The sequence below is a fragment of the Neodiprion fabricii genome, chromosome 3, assembly GCF_021155785.1.
Source record: "Neodiprion fabricii isolate iyNeoFabr1 chromosome 3, iyNeoFabr1.1, whole genome shotgun sequence".
Taxonomy (NCBI): Eukaryota; Metazoa; Arthropoda; class Insecta; order Hymenoptera; family Diprionidae; genus Neodiprion; species Neodiprion fabricii.
Genome location: NC_060241.1, coordinates 36,065,961 through 36,086,305, shown reverse-complemented (window position 1 = coordinate 36,086,305; position 20,345 = coordinate 36,065,961). Strand labels below are relative to the sequence as shown.

Below are 20,345 nucleotides of genomic sequence, written 5' to 3'. Positions count from 1 at the left end.
ACTTCTCAACGCACCAATAATTGTTCTAACACTGATAATAATCAATCAATACTGCGTTTTATTCTAAAGATAATTAATTCTTCTTGACTGGCGTTTTCAATACATCTTATTACTATCAAATCCTGAAACTAATCATTTATATATACATCATATATATAAATATATAACCGCAGATCATACATGGACTCGTTTTACAATTAGTCAAACCCTTCGAGTGGTAATTTTTCAACGCAAATTGTGAACAGTACGTGTGCATAGGTATGCATCACCGCAGGATTATCGATAAGTCAACATGTTATTCACTATAGCCGTGCCGGCTACCATCCTTCCACGTTATACCCAAGTAAATAAGTAACTACATGAAGGTAAACACGAAGGGTGACGTTGGTGGAAAAGTCTTGAGCCGATAAAGAGATAAAACTGTGACGATAAATAATAACGTGCTGCAACGCCGAGAGTTGGGGAATTTTTACATAAAATACGTTACTTTACGTTGCGACCGTATAACATTAATATCGTTGCATAAATTAACCCGTTTTTTTGTGTTTCATTGTGACAACAGAGACGCATTGAACTCCCGATTCCGACGAGGATGTTCAGGAAACACATCGTTACTTCGCCCTTCAGCGATGTACAAAATTTAGTTAATCATGATAACCAAAAACAGTCTTATTTTGAAAAGCCAACTCCTTTAAAACTATTCTAAAATCGCGCGATAGTCATTTTTTCCCTCATGTTTCGCTCGGTTAACGTTCCTAACTTCAGTCTTATCGATTATACCGTTTATACTTGTCGCGTCTCCATGTCGGTGGTTTTGAGCTCACCGGAAGTTGGCCAGAAGAGCCCAATTATATATTTTATACCGGGTCTTCCCGATAATATTTAGTCGCAGACTTTCTCAGGGGTGCGACAGCCGTTATTTACATCGTGGGATGTACAACTACAATAGAATTGTGTGTGTCATGAAAGTTTGTTCAGTCTCGTTGGTCGCCTCCAATTCTGTTTGCCGGCTTACTCAACCCCCAGCATACTTTGGCTTATTTTTACTTTGACGATATTTACTTTGACCGAGAATTAGCTTGAAATCTCACGAGTGTACATTGTTCTTGTCTCTCACATAAATATCGCGATAGCGGTTAAACAACATTAGCGAGTGTCATATATGTTGTGCACAATATCTGTCCGCGTTTATTCATATATATTATATTACATTACAATACGTTATTATACGTACAAAGTTATTTATCTGCAGGGTGAGTGTAATATGGCGCGGGGTTACTGCTCTCCGTTAGTGGCTGGAAACACTCGAGAGGCTTCTCTCGCTTCTGCAGCGGAGAGAAACTGTTTGCAGGGTGTATGTATGCATAAGTGTGAGGCTTTACACCACAGCCATATATCTAGGTACATATTATCGAGTGTGCAGTGTCTTTTCGTCACTGATGAACAACGGCCTGTAGCGTGTTGTTATATACACGTTCCCGGGACGTTATATAAGCCAATATACGTGCGGCAATCGGTCACAACACGTCGAATAGTGTCCGGCTAACAATAAGAACCGTCAGGGTTTCGACACCCGCGTTTCCGCCTCCGAGTCGCGAGTCCGAAAAGGGGTTCCTTGGGGGGTTGGACGTATTCGGGACGCGGATATTGACGCTTTTATTCGACGATATCGGGCCCGAGACGGGAATTCATTATACAAAAAGGAAAGGAAAGATATCGAAGCTGCACCGATGCGGTCGAGGTGAACGTGATATCGGTGCATCGGTGTCGCTTGCATTTATACTCGTATATACGTATGTTCGCCTACCTACTATGATGGACCTTTCGTGTAACGCAGTTTCTCACTTATGAGGACGACCGTCACTTGATACCCACTCGAGGAAGGAGACGATACCCGCTGAAGAAGAGCCCCAGAGTGTGGCAATGACGACTGGGCTGCCCAATAGGCTGCAGCTTTTATGGGACTACTTCATACACGCCGAACACCAGAGTTACGAGGTGAGATGACATGTCTGTACCTAGAAACGCGATTTTTACGCAACTAACTTGAGACGTTCAGTGAAATTGATACCGAGTGTGCGAGTAGGCGTGAAAATCCGTCGCGTGGGATGCAATTTTTATCGCGAATATTATCGCGGTATGAAAAACCCAGGAGTCTGTAATACACTGTTTATTATTAGTCAATGCGATTACCGCGGATAATTTTTTCCTGTTCATTTTCAATTGTTCAACAAGGTTTCGAGTAGGTAAAAATTATACAATTTTATACCTGTGGATACAAACTTGACGCGCAGAAACTTGAATCAGTTTATAAAGAATGTGCGGTTTTAACGAGGTAAAATATTGGATAAGTGAATTCAAAGTTATCGAACAAAATGACCGACATGGCCGTCCTCGGCATGCTTGAAATAAGAATTCGGACGGTATTACTTTAGCATGAGAAAAACTGACGGCAAAAATAGTTTGGTTTCAACTTAACTATCGAAATAATATCTTTAATTCCGGTTACTCGAGTGTATATAAAATTAAATCTTACAGGGTATAAAATTACTCTGAAGACGTTTTCTCTCGTATGTATCACGTTTTACTCTTTGAAATTTAGAATTTGATTTTTTTTTTTTCTTGAGTACTTTTCTTCTTCCCAAATTGTAGGAGTGGGCTAGTGTAATAATCTTTAAAAATGAATGTAAACGTTTTATTCAGGGACCGCGTGACGAATCGACTGCGGATGAATTACTGCGACGTGTTCCCTCTTAGCTCCAACCGTTTGTTTATTGCTTGTATGCTAAGGTGACACGTGAAATTAAATCCGTATGGATCAAGCTTACGGCTTAGCCTGGCTGGAGACGATATAGTGATGTTAAAATGTCGCTGGTTTATATACGCGTAGATATGCAGATACAGTGAAGCACCGGAGGTGCATTTTCAATCACGCTTCTTTAGGGTTAGTCGAGTTCTACGAGTCGTGTAACTTCTCGTGGGCTGTATTTTTGGAGCACGTTGAAATTCAACCGATCTCGCAATATTAATTTACGAAGAAAATCTAATGCTGCAAATTTTACCGACGAAACGGAGTTCATTCACATTCCACGTTAATTTGTCATTCTTTGACACAACAGGTACACGCAAAAATGATAACAATTTTCAAATCAAGATCTCAACTCCGCGTACTAAAGATGTTTTACATATATATCAATTACATAACGTTCTCGTCTACGTCAAACGAGAAGCTTGATAATTTCACTTTTTCTACACAACAATATATTATCTCCGTTTAAATATCATCTCACATATATGAACATACTTTCGACATTGTATACAGGGTGTTCCCCGTATTTCAATACGGAGTAAAATCACTATACTTAAAATAACATTGCTCGATTTCTTTCTATTTTTTTTTTTCATAAACAGAATCACAATTTATAAATGCCAAATTTCGTTGCAGAGGAATTTTTTTGCATGTTTCGAATTCTGTACGTTGCAAAATTTGTTCGTCATTTTTGTCTCTTCGTGCCTAGTTTCGAGTTTGTAGTTATATTCCTGTGACAAACGTAAATCGATTTGAAAATTCAACTGTAATTGCATGCACGGATTGTAATCTGATACAATGTCACCTGCAAGCGGTGTGATAATTATTACACAAAAACGCGACGGCAGACTGATTCGTTATTTTGGCAATAATAACCCAGGTGATTAACGGCTCGACATTTGCGTTACAGAAATCTGAGTGGCTTGATATATTCTTGGCAGAGTTACTCGTCCAAGTCAAAGACGGCCGCGATGTCAAAGATGCACTCTCCTTCTGGTAAGAATTCTTATCAGTCAATTCGTTGCATGTTTAATTAGTGAGCGAGGAATCGATGTCGTTAAAACTATAAGCCTACAAATTAATAATCGCAAAAGACCCAACAAAATTTATCGCGCATGCAGCATAACATTATAATAATTATGTTCTGTGGAATGAAAATACTTCGTCAATTTCTGTCCATTGTCATCCACATGTAGGCACAGCGTAACACTAATTCTATCTACGGCAAATATCTCTCATAAAGCTGTACAATAATTATGCAATTAATTATTTACGCGGAGTATAATTACTGCATCGAAAACTTCCATATACATATAATATAGGTGCATAGATACGTGTTATCAAAATGTATAGTTGGGACGGTTTATAACAGTTTTTATCGTGTATTTTGCTACATAATATGTGTGTAAATGATTATATATTTTACAAGGAACTTTACGCGATCTTCGCACATGTTATAATCACAGATTTTTCTCGTCTATCGCGTTTACCGTGCTTCGAATAACGGATATAACGTTATACTCTATGCAAATGCTAATTGCATGGTAATTAGGTATAGAAAGTGTGAAACTAGTTCCGTATACAGTAACTTGTCGTTATTATAGAAACGTGCAGCACAGATTACGCGGACCGTGGATAGCATCATTAATCACATTTATTATTCCTCGCGCATCCTTCACAATTAAATGTAATTAAAATCTTTCTTGCCTTATGATAATGCTCTCGATGTGGCTGCAGCTTATCAGTAGTTCATTTATAATGCAATGTGTAAATAATAATAAGTTTCGCAGCGGAATCACACACTTTTACAATTCAGTTCATATGTTATGTTTTCATAGTTCTTCGTCTGTTCAACCTCTTGTCAATTATAGGAATATTTGCGAATTGTGAGTGCTGTTTATTTCCCTTAGTTTTAACTCTGCAAAGTCGCACATATAGATAATTTTTGCACAATTTCGTGCAGAGTGTATTTTATGAAGCTGAGCAATTCCCCGATTGTTTAATCAGTTGTTCCTTTTTTTTCAAAGCTTTCCTCTCTTAAATTCATACTGCAAATTATTCAGCGGAATTATACCATAAACTAATTATTAATCGAAAAAATTCGTGCCTATCGAGACTTATTTGCTCGAGATTGTGCAGACAAATTAGATAACGCGTGGAGTTTTTGAAATTTATTTTTTTAACACCCCTGCAACTACACACAAGCAATTAAAAAGTGATACATAAAACTTACTAATTAAGTTTTATGTTATTTATATTCGCATAAAGATAAATTAGTCGAAGTTTAATGAATTGACCGACGCTATGCATTGCGATATCACATTATTTAGATTTTCAATGGCAATAACGTTATATCTTTGTTCGTGTAATTCAATCCCATGACAGTTACACATGTAGGTATCATTTATTCAAGGGTCACAATCAATAACACATAATTTATGCATGATAAAAAATTATAATTATACTTTATACGATGTTCGTATACGATTAATTGACGACAAATAAAACGTCGAGCACGACCTCAGCTTGATACGGATTGCAATCACTCTTTGTTGTCTACTTTAAAAATCAAAGGATGCACGTCGTTATAACAAAAAAATAATTTCCTTGAATAAATTTTAGTTCAGGAGGCGGAGGTGGAGTCGCGACTCTTGTCGCCTGCGAATTGTTATCCGACGTTCACATGCTCTGCGCATTTCGTACAGAAGGCGGAGAGCTCAAGGGTCTCAGAAAGTACTTAGTGCGGGGTAAAGGGTGGCGATGTTTAGCTGCGTTGCACCTGCTAGGTGTACGAGGACTTTCTTGTGGGAGGGAATTGGTTGCGTTACTTGTTGCACTGTACCCAGTGGCGTTTCAAGAAAGTGATGGTGCAATACCGAAGAATCCCTACATAAAGTTCCACTGCAACAACGACATCGTTGACACTGTGAATATAATACCAAACAAAAAACAGAAACATGTCAAAACGAAGAACAAATCGGAGAGCCATGCGCAACGGAAGAAAGTTAGGAAGCATAGCATGGGGGCGAAGACGTTGTCCCAACAAAAAACCGAGACCAAAGCTTCCATCGAGAATATCAGCAGTGAATCGGAAATGCTTACAGATGGAATTGACCAAGCAAGATCATTGACTTTGAAGATACGATTGAATCCAATGGATTTCGAATATTTCACATCTGTCGTGAGAAGTGACGAGGAAGAAAAATGGGACACTCCCCTTTATCAGCTACCATCCCGCCCGGTCAAACGAACCCCTGAATATTTTATCGACGAGCGCATAGAAGCCATCTTCAACACTTTCATCAGTCCTTTTGACACCAGTTTACTCATCATCCAGCTTCTCCAAGGGTTGAGGGACTACGATACTCCCGCTGAACAAACGCCCGCTGTTCAGGTGCTAAAATTTGCTCTGGATACTCTCTGGTCTCTGCAGTTCGGGATCGACGGTACAAATTTAACCGGCACCGAATCTGCCTCTTTGAAAGCAGCCGCCGCAAGGTTGATGCTCACAGCACTTGAGCGCGTACTCAGAGCAGATGAGCCGACAACTGCCGTTATCCACAACGGCTTGTTACCTATGACCCTGAGGTTGTTGGAGGATGCCTGTAGCAGACCGGTATCAGTTATGTTGCCTGAGGAGGGCTCGCTTCTTCAGGAATTCATTTTCGCCACTACTTACGGAATCATTACGTTTTTGTACTGCCTGCTTCATCAGCGAGGAACTACCGAAAAGTTGAAGGGGTTTTTGGAATTGTTTCAACTGTTCACCGAAAGCCAAGATGGTAAAATTGTCGAAAGAACAATCTTGACCATCGTTGGTCTACCGAGTGTTGATCAACAGAGGTCCGTGACAAGAGCGCGGAAGGTTATTGACATGGTCGGTGCCTTGATAAGTGCCTTAAAACGCGTCAGGACGGAACTGTGTCACATGGGACAGTGTCGCAAAAACAAACACAAATCGTGTGTAGATAAAGTTGAAAATCATCACCACTTCGATATTCTAGGGATTGCATACATCGAACGAATCGTTGGCTCGATCACCAAACGAAGCTGCTGCATTTCAACTTTGTTCATGACACTGACATCTTTGTTAAAAGAGTCTCACTTATTTCCGGAAGACTTGCAAGTCAGACTGTTAAAAGTTGCGGCTGCCGCTGGTACGTGTTGTTGCTGTCCTCCAAAGGCCATTTTATCAAGCATCGTTACATTCTTAAAGAAACGGAATTCTCTCACATATGCGCCAGCTGTTGCCCTGCTGGAACGCACTCTGTTCAAAGAACTTGGGGCATACCCAGGACTGGATGTGTGCAACACTTGCAGTAAGCCGACAAACTATTCTTGGGATTTCCTGGAACTTTACACCGAACTTCTGGTACCGGACGATCCGAAAATGTGTTACATCATTATGGCACACTTGCTGAAAGTTACGCCAAACTCGGGCTTTTTTGTACGCCAAGAGTTGCTCTTCAAAGTATTTTATCCAACTTTTCAAATGGCTCTGAAATGGTACGAAACCGAAAACAACAATGTGATGTCGAAGTTCCTGATTCAATCCTGCTTATCAGCTATCGCTAGTTTGATAGTCAATGCACCTATGTGCGAGAGATTCACAGAAATCAATGGACTGGATAAAGTTCTGAAAATTTTACTCGACCCTGCTTTTACTAGGAACGTATGCGCCCTTTTGGAAGTTTCCGTCATAATGGAAATTTGGAAAATTAGTTGCGAAGATCTTGCGGATGTCGACGATCCAGCTAGACCAGCGCTTGTTTCACTGCTCCACTTCCTTGATAAAGAAACGAAGAATTTACTTGATATTTTGGAAAACTATACGGCATCCAATGACATTATGGAAGACAAAAGCGACGTGATAGTCGGAGCGAATGATGTCAATCCTTTGTCGATTAATGGTGAAAAGGCTGATGAAGTTGAAGAAGCGATGATTCGTATGTCGCATGAGACTGATGTATGTAAGTTAGAATTAGTTAATAACTCGCAAGTTTATTGTGCCACGAAAAAGACTGAAACGAACATCAAGACTGATTGTGAGGATTCGTCGAATTTGATAATAACTGACTTATCTTCACGAGTTGTTGGAAAAGTACGTGTGCATGATTCTACTTATTTAAAGAACAGTTTGAATCAAGCCAGTGCGGTATGGAGGGCTGCAGCGGGAGTGGCATTGTGCAGTCCATTATTTCGAACGGAGCTTTCAAATCATCCTGGGTCTCAACTGTGTATTGAATTATTCAAGAAACTGGCAGTTTGCATTGCATCTGATGAAATAAAAGGTGAGTCGAGGAGCAACAATAACACCGCATAATTGTATTAAAATTCACGAACGACGTAGTCATGATTGTAAAACAAGTTGATGTAATTATTTTCAGAAACTGGTAAATCAGTACACAGATTAATGGAAGCCTTGATAACGTGTTGCCTGACATCTCGATTGGGTAAGTTTATTTTAAACGACGAATCGACGTTACACTGTGATGTAAAACCATCTTTACAATATCAATATCACAGCCTGCAGCTGTGGATTAAAATGAATGTATAATCTTTACAATTGAATACCTTGCAATGAAAATATAGTTCAGTTCTCGAACGCACGTCGCACGAACCGTACCGTCCGATCCGCGTATTTTTCAACAAATTTATTCTGTGTAGTTTGCACTTGAAAATTTTGTTTCTACTTGTATCCTTGCGTTCTCATTATATGTGAAATGGGTTGTGGCATAGCTGGATGCGACTTGATCAAAGAACTAAGAAGATCATTAATAGACACTGGGATCAAATTAGGACATGGAATAGCAATGCTGGTTGAAGTGTTACTGAGAGTTGCAATGCTGAAACCCACCCCGGAACAGACAATGCCGCAACAAATTCGGCCAAGGGTAAGCCAATTTCTGAATAATTAAGATTGTAGTTTTTAAAAGATAATTTCACGCATCTTTGGTCAGAGTGGGATTTTGGATATACATTTTTCCAGCTCCCTACAATGACACTCGATCCATTACCGGATGTTGGTGTAGATGACAGTAGCACCGGAGAATACGTAACTGCGGATGATGGCTATGATGCAGACATTGAAGTACCAGGAAGAACTCCGCAACATTCAACTCCGAAAAAGGCGAATCCTTTAGGCCCCATTGTCGAAGCAAGAGGGTATGCCACAGCACATCCAGCACTATGCTCTTTGGCAGTGGATTTGTTGATCCATTTCAGTGAACAGTGAGTCGTATTTTGAAGAGCTCATCTATTGAACCAGGCGAGGAACTATTCGTTAATCAAATTTAATTTTAACAGAGGTATGGAAGGTGAAAGGGGTGTGATACTAACGGGTGGTTTGAGACGGGTTGCAATAACATGCAGAGAAAGCGTTTCAAGCTGCGCTGCTCTCGCAGCTTCGGGAGCGATAACAAGAATACTTAACGGCTTCAAAGAATCACTGACTAGTAGAACGTCACAATGTCAAGGTAACGAAATACATCTTATCAATAAATAGAGGATTAATTAATGATGAATGATAACTCTTTTACAGTTCAATGGATTTCATTCATTTTCATTCTTTGATGAAAATTTTTTCGTAGAAACAAACATTTCCATTGAGTGTTTTTTTTTTTCTTTTTAATGAATTCTCAAAGACTGAATCACATTTCTTTGTCTCTTTCATTGCAGACTTACAACACGCTGTACTCGAAGTGTTTACATTATTGGCAACTCAATCGATTACTCCTATGGAGCTAATCTCTTATCTATCGTTATTCAAAGTCCAATCACCACCATTGTCGCCCTTACTCGAACCTCTCTTTCGATTAGTTCTTGCCGCCAGACCTCAGCCTAATTTTATTTTAGCATTTCCCATACCTGCAGAAGTAACAGCTATGCCGAAAATTCACAATGAAGATGCTAAAAATTTAGAGAAAGCTGAGAATTTAGTGAGCAATTTCAGGAAAGGACACTTGTCTTCCGGAATTTGTAGTCCATGGTCTGTACATGCGGTATGCTTACCTGTTGGACGTGAACTAACTTGGTCAGTCTGGTTACATGGCTTTTCTGCATCCATGTGGCTCAGAGTAGAAAGAGGCTCATCAAGTATAAACAGAAGTGTGGTTATACCTACATCTCCACTGCTGGGATCTGGAAGCGAAAGTCTTTCAGATTGGGGGATTTTGTCAGATAATTGGAGTCGAGAAGGTGATTCTCATTATCATAAAATGGTCGAAACGAATTATCCAATACCTACGGAATCTTTGATGATAATAGGTGCTACCTAAAATCTCGCTGGAATTATTTAAGACTAAATGAATAGTTTTTTCCTCGGATTTACAGTTGTGGCAGGATCTACCTCACCACCTACTCCAACATCGATTATTCACCTGATGTCAATTGGCTATGAATCATTAGTGCTGGAAACTTGGCTTGACCTTCGATCTGGTAGGCAACAAGATTACATTACCTACGGCATCAAGATGTTGAATGCATTACCAAATATATTTTGCCTTATTGATATAATATGATATTAACATCATTTCGTACAGATAAACTCATTTTGCGGCTAACCCGACCTGACGATAAAACGAATCGTACCATTTCGGAAACGTCTATAACAGGCACGTTTCCATCAGGACGATGGCATCATTTGGCATTGAACTGTAAAGATACCGTATTGAACAAACGTAGCGCGGTAGTTGAAGTAGTGCTGTGGATAGATGGGTGGAGAGAAGTGCGAGCACAACTGCCATTCGATGGTTTGTTAGTTAGAAAACCTGGAACAACTTGCATCTTACTAGGTCAAATTGGACCAAACGGAAACGGAGCTTGGTATCTCGGAAATTTGATGATATTCAGGTACATTGCACAGATTGATCTAGTCGCAATTCACATAAATTTGTGGCGGCACCATTGGACTGCACCATCTTCAACACATTTATTTCAGGTATCCTGTATTCACTAGAGACAGAGCTTTGTACTTTGCTAGCCTTGGACCAAATTACACCAGTCTAGCGGAATGCACACTCAATACAGCAAAACCTGATTTTGCACCACTGATAGCATCTGGGGCACTGAACGGTGTTAGAGAATTCAAATTTGGTAAGCAAAACCAAACTTGTAGTACCGGATCAATTTTTGCTAGGACATGTTTAAATTTCCAATTCATTTTCAGAGGGAGGTAAATTTGATACAAGTAGGAGAAAATCGTATGGTGGTACGTATCTAAGACATGCAGTTGAAACTAAAATATCTGACACAGAAATTAACTGGGATGCAGTTATGGACGCCACTAATTCTCATTTGGAAGAATTGCAAGATAACTTACTGTTGAGCTATGAAGCTCAAAATCCTATCATTGTGCATTTGTATCCACAAGCCATTGCCAGTTCTGAAGGTAAGCTGTACAGAGATTGTTGCAACGCAGAATGTCTCATTTACAATATTTCATATGGCTCTTTTCTTTTCATGTCACAGCTGTCGTTGGTAATCTTTTTCCTGGCCAGCCTGGATTCAGAATTATATCAGCACCAGAGCATAGAGTTTCACAACAACCACCACTCTCTGTAGCACCAATTGTAATGACTCGTCTGGAATGTCAGCAATACAGAGGACTCATACCAGCTGCGAGCCTTGTTGGGGGAATACCCATTTTTCTGTACTTATTCGCGAGGGTTCGTTATTTTTTCCTTACAAAGCCAGGCAGGATAACCATTGTTAACCTTGTCTTTATGCAATAGTGCCGATTTTGCAATAGACACTTTATAATGGTCGACTTAATTACAGGTGGTCGAGTTAAATTCTACAGAGGAAGAACAGGCTTTGGCCTTGTCCACTGTTTTGCACTTAGCTCGCAGTGATTCAGAACTGTTGAATCAATATCGATCAGAAGATGGGCCTTCTCTTCTTCTCCGCGTTTTGGAATCACCACGTTGCCATGCAGGAAAGCATATCCTCAAAGCAATGCTAGATGCGGCGTGCGACAGTCCAATTCTGATAAAAGATATTGCAAGTGGAAATCATGCGATATTTCAAAATTGTGAAGCTGTAATAACAGATCCGGAATTGATCAATGGAGCCCTCAGTGCCTGGCGGGCATGGGCTAAATATGACACATTAAATTTTCTGCTACAAGCATTATTGGTCTTGTTAAGAGATCAGCATTCTCAAAGAGAATTTAATGCCACGCAATTGAATAGAGTTGATATTGTCAACACACTTTTAACTTTATGCAAGGTAAGTTTCCCTTTTTACTCCAGTAAAATGTAAAATTGACTGCACCATGCATTAACATATAAATTCCTGGCAATTTCATCATCTGCAGGAACACTTCATGTATGAAGATCTAGGTGCTTCTTTGGATACAACAGTAGGTACTGCCATCGTTGAATTAGTGCAAGCATTAATGGGAGCGCCACCAGAATTACCGCGTTTAATTGCCATCACAGACTATTTAGTATTGGTACACCAGGCTTCAGAAACATACGTAACACACGCAAAACACAATATCTACTTCTTGCTTCCACCACTGGACGAAAAAAAAACTCCCATGAGAGTGAGCTGCACTGTTAGTTCATCCGATGAATCCATTAACACGGTTGATGCTGGCAAGTTGAATAAGGCTCTGGCTAACATTCAAGTAAGAGTCTCGAAATCAGAATACATCCCACCACGCTTGACAAGTTTTATTGAAAATATTTACCTTGACAGATTCAGAAGGGTAGACCATCAAGAAAAAGAGAACATACGAATGGTCCACAGAGACAGCCCAGTGGAGGTGAAGACTCTGGAATTGCAGCCAGCGATGGATCTACTACTCAACTTCCTGTACGTATGGTTTTGATTTCCAAAGTTCTCAGTGAATACAAATACAGATGAGACTCGTCATGAAAAATTTCTCTTCAAAGTTTAAGCAGTCCGTATGGACGGATGAAAGGAAAGCTTGTCAAGGAATGGTTTGTGAAGGATTGCTTCTACTGCTGCGGGATGCATTGAGGATGCTACCAGACAATCAAGTTGGTTCAGTATTGAAACACGTGTTGAAACCTGAGTTATTACTTGTATTAGCTAACAATCCTGATGCCAGAGTTCGTACTGCACTATTAAAGGTATACTGCTATTTACATTATTTGCATTTTTAATGGAATCTAGTATTTATTCTCAATAAGCACATGTATGATTGCCGTTCAACAGCTAATTCAGACTTATCTTGAGCGTGCTAGCGACGAGGAAGTTAACAAGTTTATAAAGCAAAAGTACTTCATGCATTTGGCCAACCAAATCTCCTTGTATCCCGGCAGTGAGTCTCTGGTTATGGCTTTAGAAAGCTTAGCTTTATGTGGTCCAGCAACAGCAGGAATGCCTCCGTTGTTAGCTATGATTTTAAAAGCCTCTGGTACCGACCCAAATATTGCGAGACCCATGGTGTCTTTTGTTACCGATATGGTCACTAAGGTAAGATAAATGATTTTTATGAATTTTAATATACACTTGAAACAGCATATCTGTGAATTTTATAATTCGGCTGTTTCGTGTGTTTCCAACAGAACCCAAATGCACTGCGAGTGCTTTTGGAAATGGGTTTAGCTGAATCGATGATAAGGGCGTTGATCAGTGCTGCACATCGAGGCAGTTCTACATCATTGCTTCACGATTTTCATATTCTACTTGTTGCTATTGCAACAAAATTACTGGAATTACCTGGCACTCATCACATGCAAGCCGTTGTAGATTTGCATTTAATACTCACTCACGTTGAATTGAGAGAACGATCTGAGTGTGGCATCGGTACTATATGTGTATCTGTTGCTAGAGATGCGCAGGTGGCACTATTCGATGGAGAATTAGACACATTGACTGCCAGAGTTTCCTCTCATCACGGCTTCCGTTTACGCAGTACTGCATCGTACCTTGCATCAGGTACATCTAATACTTTTTATATTATTTCGAAGAATAACCAATGATTGTTACATCGAGTTTCTTGCAATGAAATGGTGTAAGATCCCAACTACCTTGCTTGTCTTTTCAGTTTTGACCACTTCAAGCGAACAAAGTGACCATGGATCACGTTCTTCAAGTTACGGCAGTTTACAAGGCACTTCAAATACCGTTGTACGCGAAGCTGGTAAAGGAGAGCTGAGCGAGCGTCTTCGTGCGATCCTGATTCGTGCAGTAGAATTCATTACAACAGCGGATCAGTCACCATCGGCGACTGAATCAGAACTAACCCGGCGATTGTTTGCAACACTTTTACATGGACTAGCAACTCCGAAGGAGAGAAAAAATCCTTGGGGGGGTACCTGGTCATCTAGACCAATTTTAAGAAAAAATACTGCTAGAATTATGGTGTGGTTGTTAGGACCACACCAAAGCAATAACATGAGGGTTTATGCTGTCAGATCGTTGATGGAGGAACCAAACCTCAAAGAAATCTTGACCTCGCTATTGGAAGTACATCCACAGGTAGTCATGAAATGATATTAAAACTGCGCAAGCAACAATGCTATCGAATCAAAATATCGAAGCATCTTTTCAACTCGTGTAATCTAAACTGCACACTGTTTATACCACAGATCGAACATAAATTCACTGTATTTCTGTGGGATCTTTTACAACGGCGCGATGAAATGCCTAGTGCTGATGCCAGAGTGTGCGCTGAGCTTAGAGAAGCTTTGAGTATATGGAATCTCACAAAAAGTATCGATCAAGCTACACCAGGCTTATGGAATGAAGAGCTAACTATGCTCAGACGAGAGTTGATGAGAGACCGTGATTTGTGGATGGAAAACAATGTGTCCGCAATACACAGGCAAGTATTGTTGCACTGGATTTATGAAGCATTTATATTCCCACTAGGAAATATTCGAACTTTTTAGTTTTCTTTTTTTTTTGATTTACCGTAATTGGTGTTTTTTCACAGAATTGGTAACAAATTCGATTCGCTGGCAAAGCAATTGACGGAGGGTGCAATGGCTCTGACAAGGACTGTTGTGAAAGAACAAAATTTAGCACGTAAAATACTTATCAACGAATTGAAACAGTCAAGCGCGATGAAAGCCCAAGCAATGGCCAGATGGCGGGACTTGGCTAAGCGGTTAACGCATGAAAGAGCACCTTGGCATTTTTCAGAAAATTATCCGAGAAGTTGGGAATTGGACCCCACAGAAGGTCCTGCAAGAATTAGAATAAGAATGCAAAGGTGTCATTTGAAAATGAATAAAAGATTTCTAATGCCTGAATGTCAAGACAAACTAGGTATGTCGACTTTAATGAAACTATGTACATTATCGTTTAATTATCCCCATGTTCATTTTTTCACTCAAATGTAGCCAAAATGGAAGAACCTCTGGCTTATTTGCTGACAACAGATCGCCAAGATGTAAACTCAACTACTCTAATCGAAAAACTACACACAACAGAAAGAATTCGCAAAACTGCGCAAGCCAAAGTAGTTACACCTGGGGCAGAATTACGCGGGGAGGCTCTTATAGGGGAAAGCTGCCTCTATTTTGTCCCTGAAAATCCTGACATACCTTTGCACATCGATGTAAGTAAATTCCAAAATAAATTCTCTTTCTTTTCTATTTTTTCATAATATTTTATACAAATTTTCTTAACCCTCGATTCATGTTATTATTCATATTTTAGGTTGCGTTAGGTGGTTTAGATCTCACTATGGCAGGTGGTACAGCCTGGCGACTAGAAGATATTCGTGAATTACACAAACGGAGATATCAATTACAAGAGCGAGCAATTGAGATATTCATCGTTACTGGAAGAACTTACTTATTGGCATTCAACTCTTCCAAGGTATTAATTTTAAAAAATTTCGGTTAGTTATCTTATGGAAGTGCTAAACCATACAAAATGCTGAAATGATAATTATAATAATGATATAGGAAAGAGATGAGTTTGTAGCAGAATTATCTGCCTGCAATTTGCCAAGGAGAATACCTGGGGATGATTTGAGAGAGGCACTAGCTTTGTGGCGTAGTGGTGTATTAACCAACTGGGAATACATTACTCGCTTAAATAAACTTGCTGGCCGATCTTACAATGACTTGATGCAGTATCCAGTATTTCCTTTTGTCTTATCGGATTACTTCAGTGAGAAAATCGATTTGGATGATCCGAAAATCTATAGGTGAGTATCTAATTTACTCCATATGCAATATGGAAATCAAGAGAATATCTTCCCAGCTCTAAGCCACATTTTTTTATTAGGTATTCGAAACTTGGAGAAAATTATTAGTTTGCCACATTAACGTGAAGATTTTTTTCAGAAATTTCAAACGACCGATGGCTGTACAAGATAAAAAAAACGAACAATACTATATCAATAACTACAATGTGCGTATATTTTCCATAAATTATATGAACATCAAACCTTGAGAACCATCATCATACGTAACCCATACTTATGTTTCAGTATCTGAAACAAGCTCTTATGGAAGGACTGAATCTCATAGCTCTGAATCAAGAACCATTTCATTATGGATCACACTACAGCAATTCGGGAACTGTTCTACATTTTTTGGTCCGGCTTCCACCATTCACAAGCATGTTCCTGTCATATCAAGGTGAGTTTATTATGAATTCATTAAGGATTTTTACTAATATAAGTTCAACGTGGAAAAGGCTGGTAGATATATTATATACTTTGATGTAGATAACAACTTTGATATTCCTGATCGAACCTTTCACGCCCTGGCTACTACATGGAGATTAACAAGCTGCGATTCTACAACAGATGTGAAAGAACTTATCCCTGAATTCTTTTATTTGCCCGAGTTTCTACTTAATTCGGAAGGTATATGTTTTGTTACCTATACTGCATATTTTTTTTTACTAGATGTTTTGCAATTCTTCAATGTGGTAATTTTAATATTACAAACGTCTAATAATAACGAAACATATGCATACGACCTGTTTAATATTTTCATTGTAGGATTCAATTTTGGTGTACGTCAAAATGGTAACACAGTTGGTGATGTAGAACTACCACCATGGTGTGGTGGTGATGCTCGCCTTTTCATACTAGCGCACAGGGCTGCACTGGAAGCTGAGCTTGTTAGGGAAGTCTTACCATTTTGGATAGATCTTGTTTTCGGATTTCGACAAACTGGACGACCTGCAGTGGAAGCTATTAACGTCTTTCATCCAGCTGTAAGTTTGCAGGCTTTTTTTTGTAACATACCTTGACCCAATTACAGTTGAGTAAAAAACATTATTTCAGACATACTACGGATTCAATGTCGAGCAAATAGCAGATCCCTTGGAACGCCAAGCGTGGGAAACTATGGTGCGAACTTACGGACAAACGCCTGCACAGTTGTTCAGAACTGCACATCCTTTAGCAATTCAAAATCTCGGGACATCTTCACCATCTGCCAGTATTCCCCCAGTTATACAAGGAGTTACAGGTATAATGAAACGAAAGTTCTAGCTACTCTTGTGTCAACATCTTTGTTATTTCAATTTTTCTTAAAGGGATAAAGTGGGGCAACTACGTTGGTGCCCCAGGCAATGAGCCTGTTCTATGCTGGAAGCATAAACACAGGTCTCCGTTTGTCTACCTAGTTCCACTCTCAACCGGTGATGTTTTTGGACTGCCAAATTTGACAGTTTTATTACTTGGCTACAGTAAGGAGAAAGGTCTGCCCATACAAGCTTTCTGGACTATTTTTTAAAATATAACCCTATTGTTGTGCATACTGATAACCAATGTTCAATAGGTGCCAATATGTTGAGCAGCGCATCAGTACTAGGAGCTGCATTAGCATCATGGACTGGTACTGATGGAATTGCAAGACTGAAATCCAAGAAAGAACAGCCACCGAGACCTTTATTGAGATCATCTGGTTTAGATCCGGTGAGAGGATTTCGTAAAATGATTCACCAACGAATAACTAAATTTAGAAGATTGAAAATAAGTAATATTCATCATTTTCTTTCAGATAACTATTTTGGCATCAGTTCCCGACTGTGGGCAGCTTTGGGCAGGTCATTTATCTGGTAGAATTAGTGTATATAGTTATTCAGTGGGAACTACTGGTAAAATACAGTTCAGCTTGTCGCCAGCATCATCTTTATTGGCACACAGATGTGCGGTAACTGCGATTGCACTGTCAAGAGCATTCAGTATAGCAGTGTCAAGTGACAACGAAGGTGTTGTTGTTATTTGGGATTTGAATAGGTCAGATACTTATTACCTGCAAGTATCGAAGCCTTTATTTATTAATTTTTTTACTGCTTCACTATTTCGTGAAAACCATTTTACCAAGGGGAAGATTATTGTAACACATCCGTCTAATTAAAATGGTTTTTTTAATGCAGCCTGTCATACGTCAGATCTATACAGTCGGAGCACTGTTATCCGGTTAGTTTGCTGTCGATTAGCGAAACATTGGGGGACATAGCGATTGTGTTCAATGTTTTGACTATAAACGAGGATGCTGTAACCAGCAATACTTCGGAATTGAGCGTCTATACAATAAACGCACGTCCAGTTGGTACGATAGTATCCAGAAGGCGAATGACGGCGTTATGCTACAGCAATGCTCCTGAAGGTGTTTCAGTCAATGTCATTGCAACAGGTTTAGATAACGGAGTAATACGGTAGGCCTATTCTCAACTAATATTTCAGGAATTCTATCAACAATAGTAAATCCAACACATGACTCGTCATTTCTTTAGACTGTGGAGCAGCTGGGACCTACGATTAGTCAGAGAAATTGTAAATAGTGGTACAGGATACGGTGCTATAATCGCATTAGCATGGGCTTTGGATCAGCACCATTTATATGCAGCAGCTGAAGATTCTACAGTTTTAATTTGGGAAGGCATACGCCGCCTGAGTAATGGAACACCAAAATTCGTGAACTTATCTTCACTTTAGGTTCCTTTCAAGTTAGTTCTAGCGTGCTTAGAGAATGAGTAAAATATTTTTTTATGATGCTATAATAATCCCCGAGTGTAAATACTGATATTATCTGTTTAGGTCTATAATCACTGTATCCCAGTTTTAGTTGTGAAGTGTGAATGGAATATATGTATGACAGAAAGATTTTTGTCGAACTAGTCTGCTATGTAATTTGAGAAGCAACATACATGGTTATACATTTATTAGATTTTTTTAATAAAATTTTTGTAACATGTCAAAATACACTTCCAATGTTTTGTAAAAATTTTGCTGTCGCAATATCTCCAAAGAACAAACTTATAGAATCTAAATTGATCTCAAATATTATTGAGACAAGGTTCTATCATTTCAAATAAAGGATAATATTTTCCAGTACGTCTTGCGATCTGCTCCGCATTATCGCCACTGGAATTCACTAAATGTGGATTAGTATTGTAATGCAGAAGTAGCAGCTGCAGTGCTGGAGAATTGTGAGAACTTGCACTTGCCAAATGAAGAGGCGTTTGATCTCCTTTTGATTTAGCATTTATATCAGCTCCATTAGCTATCAGCACAGCTGCGCAATCAACATGATTCCAACAACACGCGGAATGCAGCGGCTCCCAGCCGTCATTGGTCTTAGCATCAATTTTTGCTCCAGTTTCAAGCAAGTACTATTGAAAAGTAAAATGTAAATGTAAAAGTGACAACATTTTGTCGAACTGTATATTTAAAGAACCTTTGATTGATGTTTATCAGTTCTTTCTACAAACCTCGACAACATCTACGTGATTTCCGTAGCAGGCTCTGTGAAGAGGAGTATAACCATCATGGTCTGTGGCATGGATTAAACTAGGATCTCTGATAACCAGCTGTCTGATCATTTCTAAATCACCTTTTTCAGCTGCTTCTAGGATGGCTTTACTGTCTGGTTCTGTGCAACAGGATTTTAGATGTTTCGAGCTTTCATGAGGGTAATTTATGCGGATATTTTTTTCCAGTTTAAATCGAATTTACCATAAAAAATTGTAAATTTGTTTATGGCAAAAAAAAATTTCTCCTCAGAGAACAGTACATTTTCTAACCTCTCGCGTTTCGGTCCTCTTCAATACCGTCATCGTCATCTTCCCAGGCACTTACTTGCATTCGCTCACTGCGTGGCTGACTCAAAATTTTGTCGCGAATTGCCTCCAAATCCGTAATCTGGTCGTCCTCTTCGGATGACATTTTTACAACCATTAACAGTTTCACAAAATACAGTTGGCAGACGATTCCGTTTTAATATAATGGATGAAATACTGGGGGGAATATTTGAAACAACATTGAGATTAGAAGTAGTATTAACAGTTCGGAAAAATAAGATACATGGGCACCCGAGATAGAAATAAGCCAGAAGAAAGTCTCTTCAAGGCAGGAAAAGCATAAATATTGTAAGGAAAACGCTTTGAACAGAATTTAATTTTTACGGCTTGCACATGTGCGTAGAGTTTTCTTATAAAGTTGTGAAATTTAAGGAAAAACATCCGAAGAGCTTGCCCTTTGTTTGAAAACCCTTCTTCTTCTCACGCACATGTTCACAAATCTTTTTTGGACGCCGAACTATCCCGAGTTGCGGAGTTATACGCGGGTCTCACTTCGTTACCC

The 20,345-nt window shown here is 39.3% G+C and overlaps 2 protein-coding genes across 4 annotated transcripts in view; one reads left to right on the top strand and one right to left on the bottom strand.

The window, feature by feature from the left end:
- The window catches only part of LOC124179045 (lysosomal-trafficking regulator), a 26,819-nt gene extending 7,852 nt beyond the window's left edge, over positions 1-18,967 (top strand). Inside the window, exons 2-36 of one of the 3 annotated variants that reach the window (XM_046563028.1) lie at positions 1,838-1,998; positions 3,720-3,805; positions 5,432-8,100; positions 8,197-8,262; positions 8,549-8,703; positions 8,799-9,040; positions 9,116-9,285; positions 9,488-10,006; positions 10,142-10,246; positions 10,351-10,660; positions 10,749-10,903; positions 10,977-11,198; positions 11,279-11,475; positions 11,588-12,037; positions 12,126-12,440; positions 12,512-12,628; positions 12,709-12,909; positions 12,995-13,255; positions 13,348-13,720; positions 13,830-14,263; positions 14,374-14,609; positions 14,721-15,055; positions 15,130-15,347; positions 15,449-15,610; positions 15,700-15,944; positions 16,084-16,150; positions 16,230-16,380; positions 16,470-16,610; positions 16,749-16,966; positions 17,037-17,223; positions 17,291-17,455; positions 17,536-17,672; positions 17,758-17,996; positions 18,137-18,418; positions 18,497-18,967. In XM_046563028.1, the coding sequence (XP_046418984.1) occupies positions 1,924-1,998; positions 3,720-3,805; positions 5,432-8,100; positions 8,197-8,262; positions 8,549-8,703; positions 8,799-9,040; positions 9,116-9,285; positions 9,488-10,006; positions 10,142-10,246; positions 10,351-10,660; positions 10,749-10,903; positions 10,977-11,198; positions 11,279-11,475; positions 11,588-12,037; positions 12,126-12,440; positions 12,512-12,628; positions 12,709-12,909; positions 12,995-13,255; positions 13,348-13,720; positions 13,830-14,263; positions 14,374-14,609; positions 14,721-15,055; positions 15,130-15,347; positions 15,449-15,610; positions 15,700-15,944; positions 16,084-16,150; positions 16,230-16,380; positions 16,470-16,610; positions 16,749-16,966; positions 17,037-17,223; positions 17,291-17,455; positions 17,536-17,672; positions 17,758-17,996; positions 18,137-18,418; positions 18,497-18,698 (10,107 nt within the window). In that variant the 5' untranslated portion in view covers positions 1,838-1,923 and the 3' untranslated portion in view covers positions 18,699-18,967. Of the gene's footprint in view, positions 1-1,837; positions 1,999-3,719; positions 3,806-5,431; positions 8,101-8,196; positions 8,263-8,548; positions 8,704-8,798; positions 9,041-9,115; positions 9,286-9,487; positions 10,007-10,141; positions 10,247-10,350; positions 10,661-10,748; positions 10,904-10,976; positions 11,199-11,278; positions 11,476-11,587; positions 12,038-12,125; positions 12,441-12,511; positions 12,629-12,708; positions 12,910-12,994; positions 13,256-13,347; positions 13,721-13,829; positions 14,264-14,373; positions 14,610-14,720; positions 15,056-15,129; positions 15,348-15,448; positions 15,611-15,699; positions 15,945-16,083; positions 16,151-16,229; positions 16,381-16,469; positions 16,611-16,748; positions 16,967-17,036; positions 17,224-17,290; positions 17,456-17,535; positions 17,673-17,757; positions 18,015-18,136; positions 18,419-18,496 lie in introns of all 3 variants that reach the window. The other 2 variants (XM_046563027.1, XM_046563029.1) reach the window with 2 other exon arrangements.
- LOC124179050 (ankyrin repeat domain-containing protein 49-like) lies at positions 18,908-20,345 on the bottom strand. The gene is made up of 3 exons (XM_046563040.1): positions 19,787-20,345; positions 19,475-19,635; positions 18,908-19,375 (listed from the first exon to the last, which is right to left on the bottom strand). Exons 1-3 carry the CDS (start codon positions 19,938-19,940, stop codon positions 19,040-19,042), a joined length of 651 nt encoding a protein of 216 aa, XP_046418996.1. The 5' UTR covers positions 19,941-20,345; the 3' UTR covers positions 18,908-19,039.

Excerpts from the sequence above, each read along its gene's own strand:
- LOC124179050 (XM_046563040.1), bottom strand. The coding sequence starts at position 19,940 with ATGGTTGTAAAAATGTCATCCGAAGAGGACGACCAGATTACGGATTTG. Across the intron at positions 19,636-19,786 it reads AGAGGACCGAAACGCGAGAG|AACCAGACAGTAAAGCCATC; the intron begins GTTAGAAAATGT and ends CCTGTTGCACAG. Across the intron at positions 19,376-19,474 it reads ATCACGTAGATGTTGTCGAG|TACTTGCTTGAAACTGGAGC; the intron begins GTTTGTAGAAAG and ends ACTTTTCAATAG.